General features: G+C 39.4%; 1 protein-coding gene across 2 annotated transcripts in view; it reads left to right on the top strand.

Annotated features, from left to right (window-relative positions):
- The first annotated feature begins 7,949 nt into the window (after positions 1 to 7,949).
- Positions 7,950 to 17,639, top strand: part of TTC1 (tetratricopeptide repeat domain 1) — a 31,413-nt gene continuing 21,723 nt past the window's right edge. Inside the window, exons 1-2 of one of the 2 annotated variants that reach the window (XM_015876073.2) lie at positions 7,950 to 8,060; positions 8,538 to 8,873. In XM_015876073.2, the coding sequence (XP_015731559.1) occupies positions 8,547 to 8,873 (327 nt within the window). In that variant the 5' untranslated portion in view covers positions 7,950 to 8,060; positions 8,538 to 8,546. Of the gene's footprint in view, positions 8,094 to 8,537; positions 8,874 to 17,639 lie in introns of both variants that reach the window. The other variant, XM_015876072.2, reaches the window with a different exon arrangement.

Here is a 17,639-nt window from a genome sequence, read left to right as displayed (position 1 = left end):
CTTGTTCAGGCTGAATGAATGTTGAAGTTGGACAATAAGAAGTTAGAAATAACAAAAGACAGTCAAAACAGATGTATTCTGTCCTTTCCAAGACAGACAGGACCATCAGACCCATTTTTCTTTGCATATCCGTTAGGCTGCATCCTATAGGATCCTCTAATACCTCTGGAGCATCAGACAAAAGAAATGACAAACTGTGCACTCCAGCACAGCAAACTGTGATAATAGAAAGAAGTGAGAATGAGTTTGGGCAGCACCTGGTATGTACTTCACATAGCATTTTAAAAAATTATGCCTCATTATCCATAACTTCCCAATTAAATTTTAAGATTAGAGAGCCCATATGGCATAAGTGTAACAAACGCAAGGAGGATGGATTCTTCTGTTTAAAATGTGTTTCACTTATAGAAGATTCTCTTTCATCAGAAGAGACACGATCACATGCAGAGTTTAATTCATCTCCAGCCATAGCTTCAATGAAGATACAGGCAACAACCACACTGGTTGCTAAAACAGAGACAAAAAGTAATACATATAACTAAAGGAAGGACCACAGGGATTACAGTTGAGAAAGCCTGACACACCATCCTAAAAAGGATGGATGGACCCTTGCAAGGCCTCCTGACTTCTCAATTATAAATCCAGCTTGAATGTCTTTATTTTCACTAAAGGAATCCTCTGTTATTACCAAGGCAAACGAGCCCACAGAAATCACCTTTATCTATTTTTCAATCTTTCACCATGTAATACTATAATAGGATAATAATAGCAGGATGGCAAAGCCTTCAGCTACAGCAAATGAGAACAAGCACAAATACAGCAGCCACAGATACAAAGAGTTGCAAATCTCCAGCAAGAGACACCCTTGCCTCCACTGCCAATCCTTAAATGAGGTCTGGGAAGGGGTAGATCCTGGCTCCATCCCTTCTGGTCACTCAACTGAGATCCCCTGGGTTGGCCCTACCTTCCCACCAGGTGTTCCATCACTGCTTCAGGCTGTGACTTAGCATTTCCACTACACACCTGTTGAAGCGTTTTCCTTCAAAGGAAAATCTATTTGGGTCAGGGCACTGTCATCAAACACTATGGGACAAACCCATATCGGCCAAATTTTTAGTACAGCTAAAATTCATTTAACAAGTAGAACATAGAAAATTTAGTGAAGCTGCCATTGGAACACCATGGCAGTTTATCAGATGAAAATACAGTCCATCATGCATATTTTTTTTTTCTGCCTAATAACTGACCTGCTCATGAACCCATCTTGTAGGCAAATAGATTTGCCTCCAGAGAGGAGATACAGCCATTTAGCACAGATGTTGTTCATAAAACAATGTGAATTTCTCCAGGTTAAGCTACTGTGTGGAGCTTAACCACTAACTAGAGGCTTGTACAAGCTGTTCAGATGAGAGGCACAGCTGTAATGGCTCACAGAGTACTGTTATGGCCCAGCTGCACATAAATTAAACCCATTAGGCTTCAATGCACTCAGCTATCGTGAAAGTGCTTCTTATTTTTGAAAAGAGTTATGGTAAAATCAATCTCACTGAACGAGACTGAAACTCTAGAGCATTTTACATTCCTTAGTCTTTGGAAATGCAGTTTTCTATTACCTTTCCAAATGCAACAGGAAGAAAAGAGGGGACATTAATATTATGAAGTGTGGCTCTACTCTGAAAATGTAAAAATAGCAACTTCATATTGAACAAATGTTCTCCCTGCTCTCAGTTGCTGTGCTTGACTTTTACCTGATACAAATTAGCATAAAATTGCACAACACAAGAGCTATTGTATGAATCTACTGGTATACCAACAACTGCTTATTCCTATCAGTGACCATGAACTAGCCCACGTGTTCCCATGAGAATAAAATGGATTCTCTTTCAATATACTCTACAACAGCTACACCTAACTTTTTTCCAAACCAAGTTGGCAATGCTACAGGTAACGTATTTCATTGGGCAGAACATGACATTATGTGGATGATACAAAGAAATGTCAATTTCATCCTGAAGTGCTGAAAAGGAAATATTTCAGCTGCAGCTAACACGAAGATGCATCATACCTTTTTTAATAACTTTAATAGAACCAAACAATATTTCCATTCACTGAGATAGTTTTGGATTTGGAAGGAATACTAGGTACCTTTCAAGTGAAGTATGTTCTAGTGCAAAAGGTAAGTCGTGATTCACAGAACCAGCAGATATACCTAGACTGCAGATCTGACATGTTTGGAGATATCTTCCTGAGGCACACAGTCAACAAAGCCCTTGGACAAGGAGGGATTTCAGGATGCCCTGTGCCATTTCAGCATGTCCTGGAATACATCTGCAGACATCTTTAGCTTAGCTTCTCCCAGGTGGTGTGTATTAGAATATATATTCGAACACCTAACTCATCATTGTGTAGGATTCACAGACAACGGTATTTTATAGTTGATTTTTATCATTCACGATATCCTTACTTATACAGGCACATTTGTTTTTAAACAAGTACCTTCTCCTTTTACTTGTCCTGAAATTTCTAGAAGATTTATACATAGAATTTGGCAAATATGTTAAGTATGAAGGAAATCACCAAAGGACCCAGAGGAAAGGGAAGGAAATTTTTCATAGTAGTGGCTTGTTGGAGCCATCTGCTCAGCTGACATTACAAACAGAAATTACTGATCTTCTTAAGCTCTCTCTATCTATTACTTATGATTTTGTTTGTATACATTTATATGCAAACAACTCATTGTTCTCTTGGGATATGAAATTATTGGTTTGACTGTGAAATGGGAGAGGAATTTCACCCTGAATGCACAGTAATCAAAGCATCATTAACTATGCTTTCTGTGGTGAAAGTGTACAGAAATCCTTAACTCTGTTCTCCTGCTTGTTTAGAAATATTTGTGCCAGCCAGCTGAGAATAAGCAAAACATTTTAAAGGCACCAAAAGCACCAACAGAGTTCATATATATTGGACAGTGTGCAACAATTTCTGGGAAACAGAGAATGAAATCTAGATACAAAAATAGATGTAATTTAGCCTGCGCACGCGAAATTCTCAGTTCAGGAACAGTCCTTATTCCAATATATTAGGCAAACTCTCTTTTCACCTTTGGTAATAGATAAAAGATGTGGATATATATTTAAGTTTGTGAATAACATATGGCTCATTAACTTGCATTAATCTTTACTGTGGTATTTTAAAGAACTTACATGTCTGTTCATCTGTCAGATTCCTTTCCCATTCTTCTCTTATTAGCCTTTGAACCTCTTCATTGAATTCCACAATACTGAAAAGAAGATAAATTAAGAAAGATAATCAATTCCATGTTATGAAAGTTGGCTGCTGATTAGAGAGAAGGGACCCATACTAGGGCCTCCTCTCAGGTGAAGACTTCTTTTGAAGTTTGTCCCTCAATCATTTTCAAAGCCTGCTAGCTACTTAGGCTCCTACATGCTAACCAGATAGTAAGCACATATAGCCCAGAAGCAGCCAAGCCACATGCTCCCATTTGCCTGATAAAACATGGCAGTGTGGAACACAGCATGCTGACAACATGGAAGACAAATGAGGGTGCTGAAAACACTAAGTGAAAGGGAAAAGTGCTAAGAGAGAAAGGTCACACATCCATAAATTAGCCTTTACTCATCCTAATGGCCACCAAGTTTATCTGACTGGTTTATAACTATAACGAGCAAAGCTTTTTCATAGAGAAAAGCAAGACTAATATTAGTACATTTATGTCATTACAATGTGAACTGATGCTCTTGTATTCCTCTATTCTTTCATACTGGATCCAGAAGCATGAAGTTAGGTTAAATTTATACTCAGTGACAACCTACATTGGTTTTTTCCCCTCAAATATCCACAATTCTAGGAATATTCCCATTTGAGTACACACTTCTAATAAGATACTTATCTGAAACTTTTTTCTCTACTTTTTAATCATTCACAATGACGTGCTTATTGCTGATTTTAATTAACCAATGGCTTAACTTTAAAGTTGTGTTGTTTGCCTATTCCTGTAACCAGTGAACTCCACAGAAATTACAAAGTCAAAGAAATTTCACCTTTTCATTAGCACTATTGAAAATGGAAGTCTGAAATCAATGAAAAAAGCAGCATATCCCAAACAAAAGTCATCATCTGCAAGATGATTTACATGAAAACTATAAAACATACTGTAGCATATTCTACCAGAGGCAAATGTGTTACTACCATATTTAAGTAATTAAAAATACAGATACATTTACGACCGTTAATAACCTTCGTAACAGGTAATCTAAAGTACTTTCTTTTAGCAGTACTATTTGGCCAGCTAAATCTGCTGACCACCTGTGAGAGCCACAGGCTGCAGTTTGGGAATTCCCATATTAAGTGTTCTCTGAGGTTTGTTTACAGTCTGAACCCCTCCATTTTTTACTGTCTATTATTGTTATTGTAGGACATGCAGTTCCACTAGATGCATTAGTGATGTCACTGTGGCAAATCCCAGTTTAGATACACTGAAGATGCGAATTGAAGTAGTTTTGAGATCAAATGAGACAAATTCATTTACACTGTCTGAACAATCAGCATTCTGCTTCTACAAAATATCCAAACAAAGACAAAGAATAATCTTAATTAACACATTGGGATTTCGTGTTATTCCTTATCAATTTGAGCCAAACTGATCAGAATAACAGGTTTGACAAAGTACTGGCTTAGGGTCTTTCAGATAACTGAAAGGTGACAGGAACAGGAAATCTGGTGTTGTTACTGGAAATTTCTTCTGTCAAAAGACATTAGCTTGATTAGTGAAGAACATAATCCCTACCTACTAATTACAGAATTCCCATACTCTTTATAAGACTTCAGCCAAGACGAGGAGGAAAAAGAGAATGGACAGTCAAAATGAATAAGTCTTTCAGTTTCTTGAATAAGTCACACTAAGTAGATATAGTAGAACTTTAGGTTACAGATGATTAAAAAGACTTTGATAGCCCATTTCAGAATTTTTCTTTAATATGTTCTTTGGGAAGCACAATAAGTTGATTCCACTGAGACTTGTAGGCAAATGTTTAATTCCAGCAGAGAACTCGAACTCTACATGACCTCCAAAAAATTGTAATTATTTTTTCTGTGTTTGATTTGTTAAGGTTTCGTTTCTTCACTGTGAAGATCAAAAGGCTGTCCCCAGAAATAAATTTTGCATGTGCTCTGGGGCCTGAGGTAATTATGGAACAGCTCACCCCTATTCTTTTTGTTAGCTTAGTGCCCAGCCCTGCACTATTTTATTAAGTGGGATCTTCAGCCTTGATTTCCATGAGAATAGCACGAGGTTTGCAAAGAAAGGAACAAGGACCTGGACATTAAGAATCCAACACTGCCACCTGCTGGATTTCTGTTTCCACCAGCAAAGCTTCCTGCTTTCACTATTGAGACAAGACCAGGGATCCTACAGGAATGCTTAAGAGACAGGAGCTGCACTCAGATGCACCAAAGAGCTGGCCTGAAGCAGGCTGCAGTGGAAAGATCCTCTTAATAGGCAGAATTCCAAACCCCACGCTGCTCTAATCCTGCAGTCTCCTCCTGTAAAGCTTAGGTCTACTGTGAAAAACAAGAACACCCATCACTCAGCCTGTGGGCTCATACTGGCCCTGCCTTACAAATCTTCTGCTGTAAATATTAGTATTTGAGAGTGTCTGAAGATTTCACTATGCACATCTTCAAAGTTCCTGGCTGTTTGAATCCAGGGTTTTAGTTTCATAACTCTTGGATAGGGACAGGACAAAGAAGAAAGATTTTAAACTAAAAGAGGGGAGATTTCAGTTAGATGTTAGAGATGTGGATGCCTGATGTGCTGTTGGATAACCAGCCCATGGGCAGGGGGTTAGAACTATGTGATCATTAATGTTCCTTCTAAGTAAAGCCATTCTGTGATGCTAAGATACCAACAACATGTAAAGCATCCTGAAGGCTCTAATTTGAACAGTATTAACACTTAACAGTATGTGAAACTAGAATGCTATAAGAGAAAAGCCAATTTTAGGATCATCTAAAACTTAAACAGGAAAATTAACGTATTCTTAAAGTACACAAACATGACACATCAGGATGATATTTTCAGGCTAATTTTTCAAAGTGCTGGGATATCAGTTCCTTACAGTCACATTTCTTGCTTTTACACATATATCAAAGAAATGAACAAACAAATGAAATTCAGCACTAAAGCATTGCCCAATTGTCCCTGAGATCACTGCAATTATGCACGCAGATTAGATGCCTAATTATGTGCAGAGTTGTCTTGAAAATCAGGCCAAAAAGCTGGAACTGCAATATCCCACTGTGAGATTTAGTGCCAGGTATTGCTCTCAGGAGTTCGTTCAGCAGAAAATCAGCTGGGCTGCAGCACTAAAAACTATTTTATGTCTACTGGTAGATCTTCGGAATTTTACCCTTGAAACTAACAGAAATTCTCACTGTATTTGGTCTCATTAGAGGTTTGCATTAACTCAAGGATATTGGGCTATGAGTTGCCATAGATTTATTGAAAAAGCAGAGCTATTTTCCCAAATGGCAATTACACATTGCTGCAAACTAGAGAGTAACTATTATGAATTTTAAAACCACGGCTTTAACTATCTGAATAAAATGCTCTACGCCTCCCAGCTGCCCTCTTGATTTCTGTACTTGTAGAACTGCATTCACAGTCGTAAAAGCTAGGCAAAATCTAAGTTTCTCTTGAAAGCAGTAAAAAATGTACTAGATTCTATCACAGCCCAGTAGAAAACTTTAAGGTCAGAAACAACAGAACTCGAGTCTTTTATATTGGTCTTTGCTATTTTCTTTCAGTGCTACTGACAAAGTTAGAGTCAACCCAACATTCTTCCTGCAGCTTTTCTTTTCCATCATGCTTGAATCAGCTGATTGCACCAGTCAACATCACCTTCACCAGGCTGAGGGGTTGGGAAGAAACAGGGGAAAAAATTGGAAAGGAGAAAAAGGTTTTTGTAGAGGACAGTTTTGAGATATAGACCCTCTGTCTGACTTTACCTCTTCAGTTTAGATCTGAAACCTGGAAAGCACTGCAGCATTATAATGTTCCACTTATGGTATGCAGTGAGCTTGGGTTTTGATACATGCTTACCCTCAGAGATAAGCCCATTCAAAACAATGAGTCAATCTGAACTCTTAACCAAACAGATCCACTCATTCAGGATTAGATGTTCTTGGGTTTTTGCACCAGGTGTTCGCTTAAACAAACATCACTGCCTTGAAAAAAAAAAACCCTGGCCTCAAGATTAAATAAATCACAGAATCACAGAATTGTAGGGGTTGGAAGGGACCTCTAGAGATCATCGAGTCCAACCCCCTGCCAAAGCAGGCTCCCTACACCACATCGCACAGCTTGGCGTCCAGGCGGGTCTTAAATATCTCCAGAGAAGGAGACTCCACCACCTCCCTGTGCAGCCTGTTCCAGTGCTCCGTCACCCTCACTGTAAAGAAGTTCTTATTAAGGAACTTCCTATGCTGTACTTTCATCCCATTACCCCTAGTCCTGTCCCCACGCACTACTGAAAAGAGACCAGCCTCACCACTATGGCTCCCACACCTCAGGTATTTATAATTGATAATAAGATTTCGTTTTTTGTATGTACATAAGCTTCAGCTATTCATAATTCATATTCTTCTGCCTAAAGCAATGAATTAGACACTAAAAGGCTGATTAAAGCAGTATCGAGTCCTGTGAGATTTAATGATCAAAGCTGACAACTGCCCCACGACCTGCAGGGTGTTTCATACTCAAACGTGGACATCTGAAGATACACTAAGAGAACTTGTTTCTTTACTTTCCAAGCATGAAGCAAACTACGAATCCAACCAAAGACATTTCTACTGACCCCCTCCCTACACACACCTCGGGGTGTCACACCAGGAATATCTCCTCAGTTCATCCCCCATGTCTCCATCGGCCTCCAACACCCAGCACCGCCTTGAATCCAGCGAGACTACAAATCCCGGCAGCCCGCGGGCGGCTCTTCCTGTTTGACGTAGTAGGAAGTGATCTGTGAGGTGAAGGGTGAGAGGTGAGTGGCGGCGGCGGCGGCCGGGAGGGGAAGGTGTGTGAGGTTGTGGCCTGGGGGCGGTGTGAGGGGGTTTGGTTTGGGGGGGTCCGGGTGCTGCTTTGTCATGGGGAGCCCTCGGTACAGCCGCCTCTCAGCGGGTGGGGTTGGGCTGAGGTGTCGGAAATGGGGCCCAGGGCCGGTTGTCTCGGGCTGGGTGTGGGGAGCTGAAGGCCCGTGGGTACGTGTATGGGGCTCCTCGTTGTACCATAGGGCACCACGGGGGTGTGTGTTGAGTGTGGGAGCAGTAATGGGCCATGTTAGTTCTGCAGTGACTTTAAAAAGCATGTGTTAGATCTGCCTTATCCTTCATTAGGCTTCCTTAGGACGATCACTTGTTATTAAGTGTATCTGTAAGCAGTGTATTTGTTGTCGAGATGTTTGTAATAAGCTAATTGCGGGTTATTTCTCTCTTGTTTCTATAAATCAAACCGCTCCAAGGAGTCTGACATGGAGGAGGTTAAAGATGGACATCCACCAGAAGAATTGCTTGAGCACTTAAAGCTTTCTGATCAGAAGGCAGCAGAGAGAACAAGCCCCAAAGATGCCCAGAGTCCCTCAGACATGGCAAGTGGTGATATACCATCTTCAACCAAAGATCCCACCACAGCAGATGAGTGTTTCCATGACTGTCGTGACTCCTTTGAGGTGAAAGAGCCTGTACTGGATGATGAGGGAAGTTCACAGGATGATGAGAGTGGCACAAGGAAGCAGACAGAGCTGGACGAGGAATACTTACTAGAACTGGAAAAAGATATGCCAGAGGAAGAAAAACAGGTAATTGAGAAATGCAGGTTGAGTAGAAGATGATATACTTTTACTGTTACTTTTCTGGATGGTCTGTGACCAACATGAAAATGGTCCTTTAAAACATTTATGTGTTTAGATTTACTGTTCATGATTTTTTTTTGGTGACAGGTTTGTGTAAGGTTATTGTGTCTAAGAAAGATTATAAGAAACAAAAATCTCCATTTCTTATGTTGTTTAGTTTTTGTATATTTGTTGTTTTCTCCTTTCAAAAAACTCAGGGGAGGTTTCAAGGTTGTTTTGTTGACTGGCAAATTAGTTCATTTATTGCAGTGTTTGTGGATTAAAATTGAAGTTTACTCCTATAGATTATTGAAGCTTCTGAAACAAAATGCACTAAGTAATTGGGTTTTGTTTACCTTCAATGCTGTGATGTTGAACAAAGTGTTTGGGTGACCATCACAGTGACAAACTGGATATAATTATGGGGAATAATGAAATAAGCCTGAGAGTTCAGGAGCTTTAGAGATTGTATTTACTCTCATGTAAGTGTGTGAACCAGTTGTTTTCACCCTCAGTCAGTGGTGTTACTTAACAGCTGTTTATTTTCGAGGTTCTAAGACATTGTGGTCGTCGTATTTTCTTTACTTTATTGAGAACTTAAGTTACTTTTGGGGTTTGACTGAGACTTGAGCAATGTCATTTTGTGTTAGGAAGAAATTCTGGGAGAGTGGTGCGGCACAGGCTGCCCAGAGAAGGTGTGGATGTCCCATCCCTGGAGGTGTTCAAGTCCAAGTGGGAAGGGGGCTCTGGGCAGCCTGGTCTGGTGGGGGGTAAGCAGCCCACGGCAGGGATTTGGGACTGGACAGGTTTTAAGGTCCCTTCCTATTCAAGTCATTCTTTAGATCGTATGTGAAGCATAAGAGTACTGGAAGGCTAGCTGCACAAATCAGATCATAAATATCACCGAATAATTGAGGTAAAGAGAAAGTTGAACAAGGAATGGCAGGTGACAAGAGAAGGTAGGAATTGTCTTACGGAAACAGTACTTCGTAGACTGTATTGTCTTATAGTTTCTATTTCAGAAATTCCTAAATGATCTTAAGCTGTAGAAGGTATCTACCAACTGTAGATATAAACTATGAGGAAAATGAGGAAAATTAGAAAGAATCACATTAATATATTTAAGTGCATAAAATATGATGAACATTTCTGTGGATTTGTAGGGACTTAACTACCTATAGGGGAAGTCTGATCCTTTCTTGTTCACCTGACTGTACCACTCTTTCTTAACTGTTGGGTAGACCTGTCTATGTTGTGTAAGTAAATAATATGTTATTTATAAATAAATATGTTATTTATAAATAATATATGTTGCTCCCAAAAAGTTGGAAAAAAGGAAGGACTTGACAGTAACCTGACTGTGTCATGGTCTTATTGTCATCTAGGGGAAACAGAGACTGGCGAGCAGAAATATGCAGAGCTGGGATGCCACAGGCAGCTGAACAACTAAATTCTTTGTTACAAACCAGTATGGAGAAGTTTAATCAAGTTGTCGTTTAGATTGTTCCCTTGCTGATAGGGTGGGATTTATGACCCAAATACATCATTGAAGAGAAAAGGAGTTTTTCATCAGTAATGCAGTTGGTAACGTCAACGTAGAAGTTCCTTGAAGTGGAAAAACAACGGGGCTAGTGGAGGAGGGGATCATAGAACATAATCCCCTTCAATTCATTCCTGTTTCAACAAAAAATAATGTCTCCTGGTTGTAAAAAGTAAAAATTAATTCATCTTTCTCTTTGTCTGTCTCAGTTTTGACATCCGTAAATGGGCACAATACTGCTTGTCAGGCCTAAGACTTTGAGATCTAATAATGATAAATGTTGTAAAAAGTCTCAGAAAGTTGTCTAATATCTCATTTGCCTTGGAATGACTGCTGGAGGCCATTTCATTGAACTTCCTGCTCAAAGTTGGTTTAACTAGACCGGGCTGCCCAGAGCTGTGCTGGACATTTCCCAGACTGGAGATTACACAGGCTCTGTGGGCCTGTAGGTTCAAGTGTTAAACAACATTCAGGTTGGAAATTTTTTCTTCTTGTGCCTATTTAGAATTTCCTTTGTTGCAACTTGTGACCACTGGAATTTTGTTTCTCTCCATGAATGGAGTCTGTCGCCATTTCCTTTAGCATTCTGGTCTTTCTCCAACGTGCTCACTTGTAGGCTGTCTGCTTAGGTCATGGTTCCAGCATCCAGCTGTGGGGCCCTCTCCTGGATTGTATGCACCATTCGGAAAGTCAGTGTTTCCTTTAATGCAGAACTAGGAGGATGAACACCAAAACTTGACACCTTTGATACACAGTCTCTCAAATGCTGGACAGAAGGCAACAGTGCCTTCATCTGTTTGCCGCAAAGAAAAAGTACGAGCACGTTGCCTTTTCTAAATTAGATGAGCATTTATTGCTTGTACAGTAAGGAACAGTGTGATTGTGAGTCATGATGAGGCTTCTGCAGCAGCCTGTAGGGCAAAGACATCTTAAGAGATTCATAGGAAAAGATTAAAGCACTAGAAACAGGAACAGACGTGAAAATGGAGTGTCTTAGCTTTTATGCTTCTTTTGTTTTTATTGAATTGTTAGGTAATCATTTTATTTTCCACAATAACTTTGGTCCATTGTAAAATAAGGAAGAGAATTGTGAAGGTTGAATACTTCCATTCTGCTTTGTTACATTCTTCACTGGAAGGTGATGCAGAGGTATAAAATAACTGTTTAAAACTGGAAATCTTTCCTTACAGAAAGAATGGCCAGTTGCAGTTCTCATTTTCGTTGGACTTTTTGAGTGGAGTATGTAAGCAGTCTTTAAAATACAACTTTTTCCTGTAACAAAATATTATTGCTATCTGTTACAAGCGCAGCTTGAGAAATGCTGAAACGAGATGAGTTAGAAGCTTATAGCAGATGTTACAACTACCAAAACAATCCATTAGCGCACTTACTTTGCATGACTGTATATTCTCTGTATAGGAAAGCCTTTGGTCTCAGCTTATTTCCTTCTGGTACTTGGAACTGTTCTTGATTTTTTTTTTTATATTATTTGTATTTTTGAAACTGAATCTTCCCATATTTTGGTTATGATGCAGGTGCTAAGAAAATATGCTGCAGTTACAGTTTGCATCCATTTATCCAGGTGTTGTTTTTTTCAATTTTTAACCTCAAGTTACTCCAAGGGATATTTTTGAGAAGAGCATTTCCTTATTTAAAGCAGGAGACAACGAGGCAGAAATATTCAGAAGTTCTTTATTTGACAATATCATTAGGTTGTGCCGGTGCACTCAGCAGTGGTGCTGTTTGCTTCTTTGGCAGTCCTTGATTAGTTCTTCTCAAGCCCCTGCTGCCTCCTTCATTGAGCTGGTGCTCATCTCTGTGTGAATGTGCAGTGAACCAGTTACGGGGTCTGATTCAGATTAAAAAAACTAACTGTATTTTTAGATTACAGGCAGTGCTGCTGCAAGCAGACATCAAATGCCTCCTGATGGCATTTACTTACAGGGGAGATATATTTTCTTCAATTAGACTACCTGCCCTTGTAAGAAAACCTATGTGTTACTTATGGTTGCAACACCAAACATTAAGTACATACTCATAATGTTTGTAATAAGGAGAGCTGAGTGTTAGCCCTGCTCAAATCAAATTATGGAACTATCCCTTCATAGCATTTATTTATTTATTTTTAACTAAACAGACTCGTCATTTAGCAGCTTTAATAAATCAGAGACCTTGAGCAATGTTCTCATGTAACTATGTCATGGGAAATCTCTAATTTATTCTAGAGATGCAGGGACAGATTTTAGTCCTTGCTCTGTATTTATGCACGCCCTATGTGTAAGCTTTTGCAATAGCAGTTTGGGGTAAAACTTTGAGAGCCGTTTGTAGTGAGGTTTCTAATCTTAAACAATAGGAATTACTTCAACGGCAGCACTATGAATACCACAAGAGGCCTTCTTTGCACAATGAACTAGAATAAGAAGAGGAAGGGAGGAGAGTTTTAAGACACAAACTTGCAAGAAATATTCTTACAAAAGAAATGTAGAAATGTAGCTTAGGACGGAGCTGGTTTATGTGCTCAGACTTGCAATTCAGCTTTTTGAAAATTAAGCAGCTTGAAACAAAAATCCGTTTATAAGATATATATGTATTTTTTAAGTGTGCTGATTGCTGTCTCAGCAGAGGCACTGAGCAGTAAATTGCTTTTGATGCATTACAAACAGATTTTCTGGTTAGCTGCCATTGACAGTGATGGCTTTGACATTGGTCCAGTCGACAGAATTAATCAGAAGACACCCAACAGCTGCTGCATGGTAATTGTTTCGCTCTGACCTGGTCCTCTTCTGGAGGGACACCCATTAATTATGAGTTTATCCAGCAGCAAGATTCTGAATCCCTCATGACAGATGTTGCTTGTTTTTTGGGCCTTGTCTGGGAAAGACTTAAACACCTGCCCTCGTGAGCTCTTACTATGGATGTAGAACACTCCCTTCTACCTGCTCTGAGACCCTGGAATAAATAGACAGTATTTTTCAAAAACATAGACAAAGCCTGTTCTTGTCTTTGAGCTGTCATGTGTGTGCTGGAGCTTCAGCTGGCTGTAATCACGCTCATCTGCTGTGTTAACACTAAGAAATGTCAGCAGGATAAAAACATAGCTCTAGCAGCTCTCACTGCTTTTCTATACGTTATAGCTTTATAAATTATTACTTTTCTAGAGGTTTGAGAATGGATCTGGAATTTCTTCTGAGATGGCTTCTCAAGTATAACCATTCATTTCAGTAACTGGTATATTTCCCTGTTGCTGATATTTGTCCAACAATGGATATTAACTTTGACTCTGTATAACAAATGGACAGGTCAAAATGATGGGAAAGGTTTTACAACAGAGGTGTGATAACAGAAGGACCAGCATGATAAAGAGGTGCAATAAAGGAGAGGAAGAAGATTGCTCACTCTCATCAGAATACTCCAGGTTTGTAGGGAAAAGCTTCACCAAAGAGGAATCTCCAGAGAAATTGCTGGATGGCAATTTCATAGAGTGAAAAATTATACCTTCATTTTTCTTGCAGTGTTGCTGTTTTTCTGCTTATGTTAGTTTTGCATTTCTCTGGAAGATGCAGATACTGTCGGATTGGGTCCTTTGGTTTACAGAACTGAGAGGCCTGTATGTGACTAAAGGTTTTGACTCCTGTGGTGATGGATTAAGTGGTCAGCTCCACTTCTCTGCCTGAGGCTGTTGCCTCCGGAGCAGAAGTGGCTGGGTGGCATGTATTGTCACTCAGGGGTAGTCGCTGCTTTCATTCTGGCATGCTAACTTAAACTGACTGCCTGGGATGGATGTGACCTATTGTTTCTGGAAGTGCTGCTTACCATTTAAGGAAAAGGTAGTGACTGGCAGCAGAAAGACTAAATCCATCTTTAGCATGAAGTTACAGTGAACACCATACAGCAAAGTTCAGGTCCTTGAATGTGTGATACAGCAACAGCTCCACAAAACTGCAGGGGGAAGCAGATGACTAATCATAGGTGGCTTACAACCAGAATTGATATTTCAAGCTCAGAAATGTATTCCTTACCTGTTCAAATTGCTTGCTTTTGTGCCCCCTTTTAAATGACTGCTACTGGGTGACCTTACAGAAGGGTATGTGAGATGCAGATGTGCACTGTCACACTGAATAAATAACCTTGCAGCGAAGGAAGTATATTTGCTGCTCTTCACAAAACTGGAGCCCAGAACAGTTCCCTTGCAAAGTTAAATCAATTGATCAAATAAAATGCATAGGAACAGCCAAAGGAAATGTGGTTGGAAGCGTTACAAAAGGAAGGTATTCAGCCTCCAGTTCTCACCAGCTATATTTAAGGATTCCAACACTTTTATTATATTGGTTTCCTTCCAAAATAAACAGCAAAAAATAAAATAAAAATAAAAATGTGTAGGTTGCTGCCTTCTCTAGTACTGGAATAAAACTTTAATGATTTTATTTTTAACTGCAGGCTTCTTGGCAGAGTAGCTGAGGTCCAAGGGCTGTATCTGATGGTTTTTCTTTTGAATTGTTGTACTTAGTTGTCAGAAGGCCAACCTGTCTTGTCTCGTTACTTCACATCAGTCCTTCATTCTCAGCACCTCTTACTTGCCAGGCAGGTTGGTGCTGAGATCTTAATTTCTTCACAATGTGGACAATATTCAGTATCCATATCTGTAAACTTTTCTAATCAGATTCTTTAAGAATACTATTTCTAGTTAAATGTAGTTACATCCCCCAGTTGGTTATTTTTGTGCTTTTATTTATTTATTTATTTATTTTTCCTATATGTATAAAGAACTGATTCTTGCTGCTTGGAATTTGCGACCATCTCATTAAGAAATCTTGAAAGAAAACAAATGACAAGAATTCATCTATTTTGACTAGGAGATCATAACAGAATGAAGTTGGGAAGTTGTGCCTTTACCCCATTGTCCTATGTGCATGGTGGGTCAGGATATTTCTTCCCTAGGCAAAGCATTCCAAGCCTGACCTACTTCCTTTGCTGAGGAGGGGTAGCTTGCCCTGTAGCTACCTCAGTCTTGTTCTGAAAACTGAGTGGGTGGGGACACTGAAATGACATAGTGCAAAATTTGTCCCAAGGACAAATCACTTGCAATTTTTGATCTCTGGTCTGATGTGATCGCCATAAACTGATGACCAGTCCATTGAAGCTGGAAATGCAGCTTGCTGAGTGAAAAGGTTTTGTCTTCTAATAATGATTTTTTTTGTTTGTTTAAGTTTGTATGGAAGATTGTAATAGCATTAGTTGGAGCAGTGCGTGCTGCAGCAGGCCTTTCAGACTAAGTCCATGTTAATCCAGAAGAGTCGTCTTTCTGCTGCTTTGGTATTAGGACTTTCTGTTGCAGAAATGCATGTATGTGCAGGAACAAATAGTGTTTATTTCACAAATAGAGATTGCCCCTCAGAAGTTAACACATTTAGGATGGGATGAACTAGCATGTATACATGAGCATTCTGTACAGAAGCCAGGGGAATTTCCTTTTAGGGGACAATAATCTGCTACCATTCATCACCAACGGGTCACACTTTAAATGCAAATACAAAACGATGCATGAGGTACCCCTGAGAGTCTCACCTTTCTGAAAAGTGCAGTTAAGTGACAGCCTGAAACCTGTTAATATAGGGATATGAAAATATTGGTGAAGCTGTAATATAAATCCTGTTTTTGAACCAGGATTGCATTACTTGTATAGCTGCTTTCCAGGGAGCTGAGCAAGTTGCAGAGCCATATAAGGTGTTCTTACCGATGCTTCTGAAACGTGTTCTGCAAACATGTTTCAGGTCAAATAGTCTGAAGTCACTGCAAGTCTCTCACTGACACACTGGAACAGCTGCGCGAATAATAGTCTTCCTCCTTCCTTCAAGATTTGGAAGTGACCAAGAGGGTGTATCAAACAACAGGCTTTCAGAGGAGGAGAAATGTATGAATGACCCAGTGTGACAGGCCTTATGCTCCCCAATCGCTCAGAACTTTTGTCTGACCACGTTTCCTGAGCAAACTTGGGTTGTATGGACACCTTAGTCCTCTTTGCTGTTGAAACCAGCTCGCAGTCCTCTTTGCTAAGTAAGAAGGAAGCCTATCATTCAAAAATTTAGTGATACAAATATTTTCTTTATTCCTTAAGGTTATAAAGCTTATTCTCTTGAAGTTTTCTCTCCTCAAATAAATAGTTATAGTAGTTTTTAATACTTGACTGGGATAAGCGTCTTCTCTTTCATAATACTTTTAATAAAATGATAACGCAGGTAAACATTTTCATCTGATATTCTTTCTTTTCTAGGGTTTCTGCATCATGAGCACCACAACCATTTTATGGGGGGAAATCTTTTGTTACATTGCACACAACTCTATCTTATGCAACAGTGAATCAGTTAATAGCACTTAAAGGCCAGTTCTAAATAGGTCATGAGCAATGAAGTCAACAGGGCTTGTGTTTCAAGCATTTCTTATCTTGGATAAGGTTTATTCATGTAGATCTTTCATCTTTTCCAGTAAGATCATCTTTTCTAAACCAGTTCTATGCTGAAATATGGCTACTTGGCCTTAGAGGTCTCTTCCAACCTTGATGATTTGATGGCACTTCTTGGTTCATTACTGTGAAAATGACGTCTATACATTGTTTTTAAAATGTATTATTGTGGAGCTACAAATGTGTGTATAGCAGCGATGAGTGCTTCCAAAGTCAGGGTGCAGCTTTCGATTGTAGCTGTGTGTTCCCTGTGCTGAATTGTAGAATCCCACATATACACAAAGAATGCACAAATTTAATGCAGTCTGTGCTGTAATCTCTCAGATTTATTCCTACACTCATATTTAAAAGGCACTCACTGGCTCGTCTGCCTTGGTGCTAATGACACTGTAGAAGGACTTGCATAGGTTTGACAGAGAACCCTGAAGGAAAGCTGATTTCTAAATAGTGATATAAATTTCATCTGTTTGTTTTTTAATTTTTAAATTATTTATTTATTTTATTTATTTATTTATTTTTCCAATATGAAGATCAATCAGTATTAGACATTGTTTTTAATAGGCAGTAGGGAAAATGTTACTGATGTAATTGTGTATCCTTAGGGTCAGGTGAGACTGTGCTGGGTAGTTGTGTGTGTGACCACTGAGTGGCAATTCCCCCAGGGTGCAGTGATCTGTTATTACTGACATGTAACAGTGGTCAGGTGAATTATCATCCAAAAGCAATAAGGGTG

The sequence above is a fragment of the Coturnix japonica genome, chromosome 13, assembly GCF_001577835.2.
Source record: "Coturnix japonica isolate 7356 chromosome 13, Coturnix japonica 2.1, whole genome shotgun sequence".
NCBI classification, from domain to species: Eukaryota; Metazoa; Chordata; class Aves; order Galliformes; family Phasianidae; genus Coturnix; species Coturnix japonica.
Note: the sequence above shows the minus strand (reverse complement) of the source record. Positions and strands in the feature narration are given on the sequence as shown.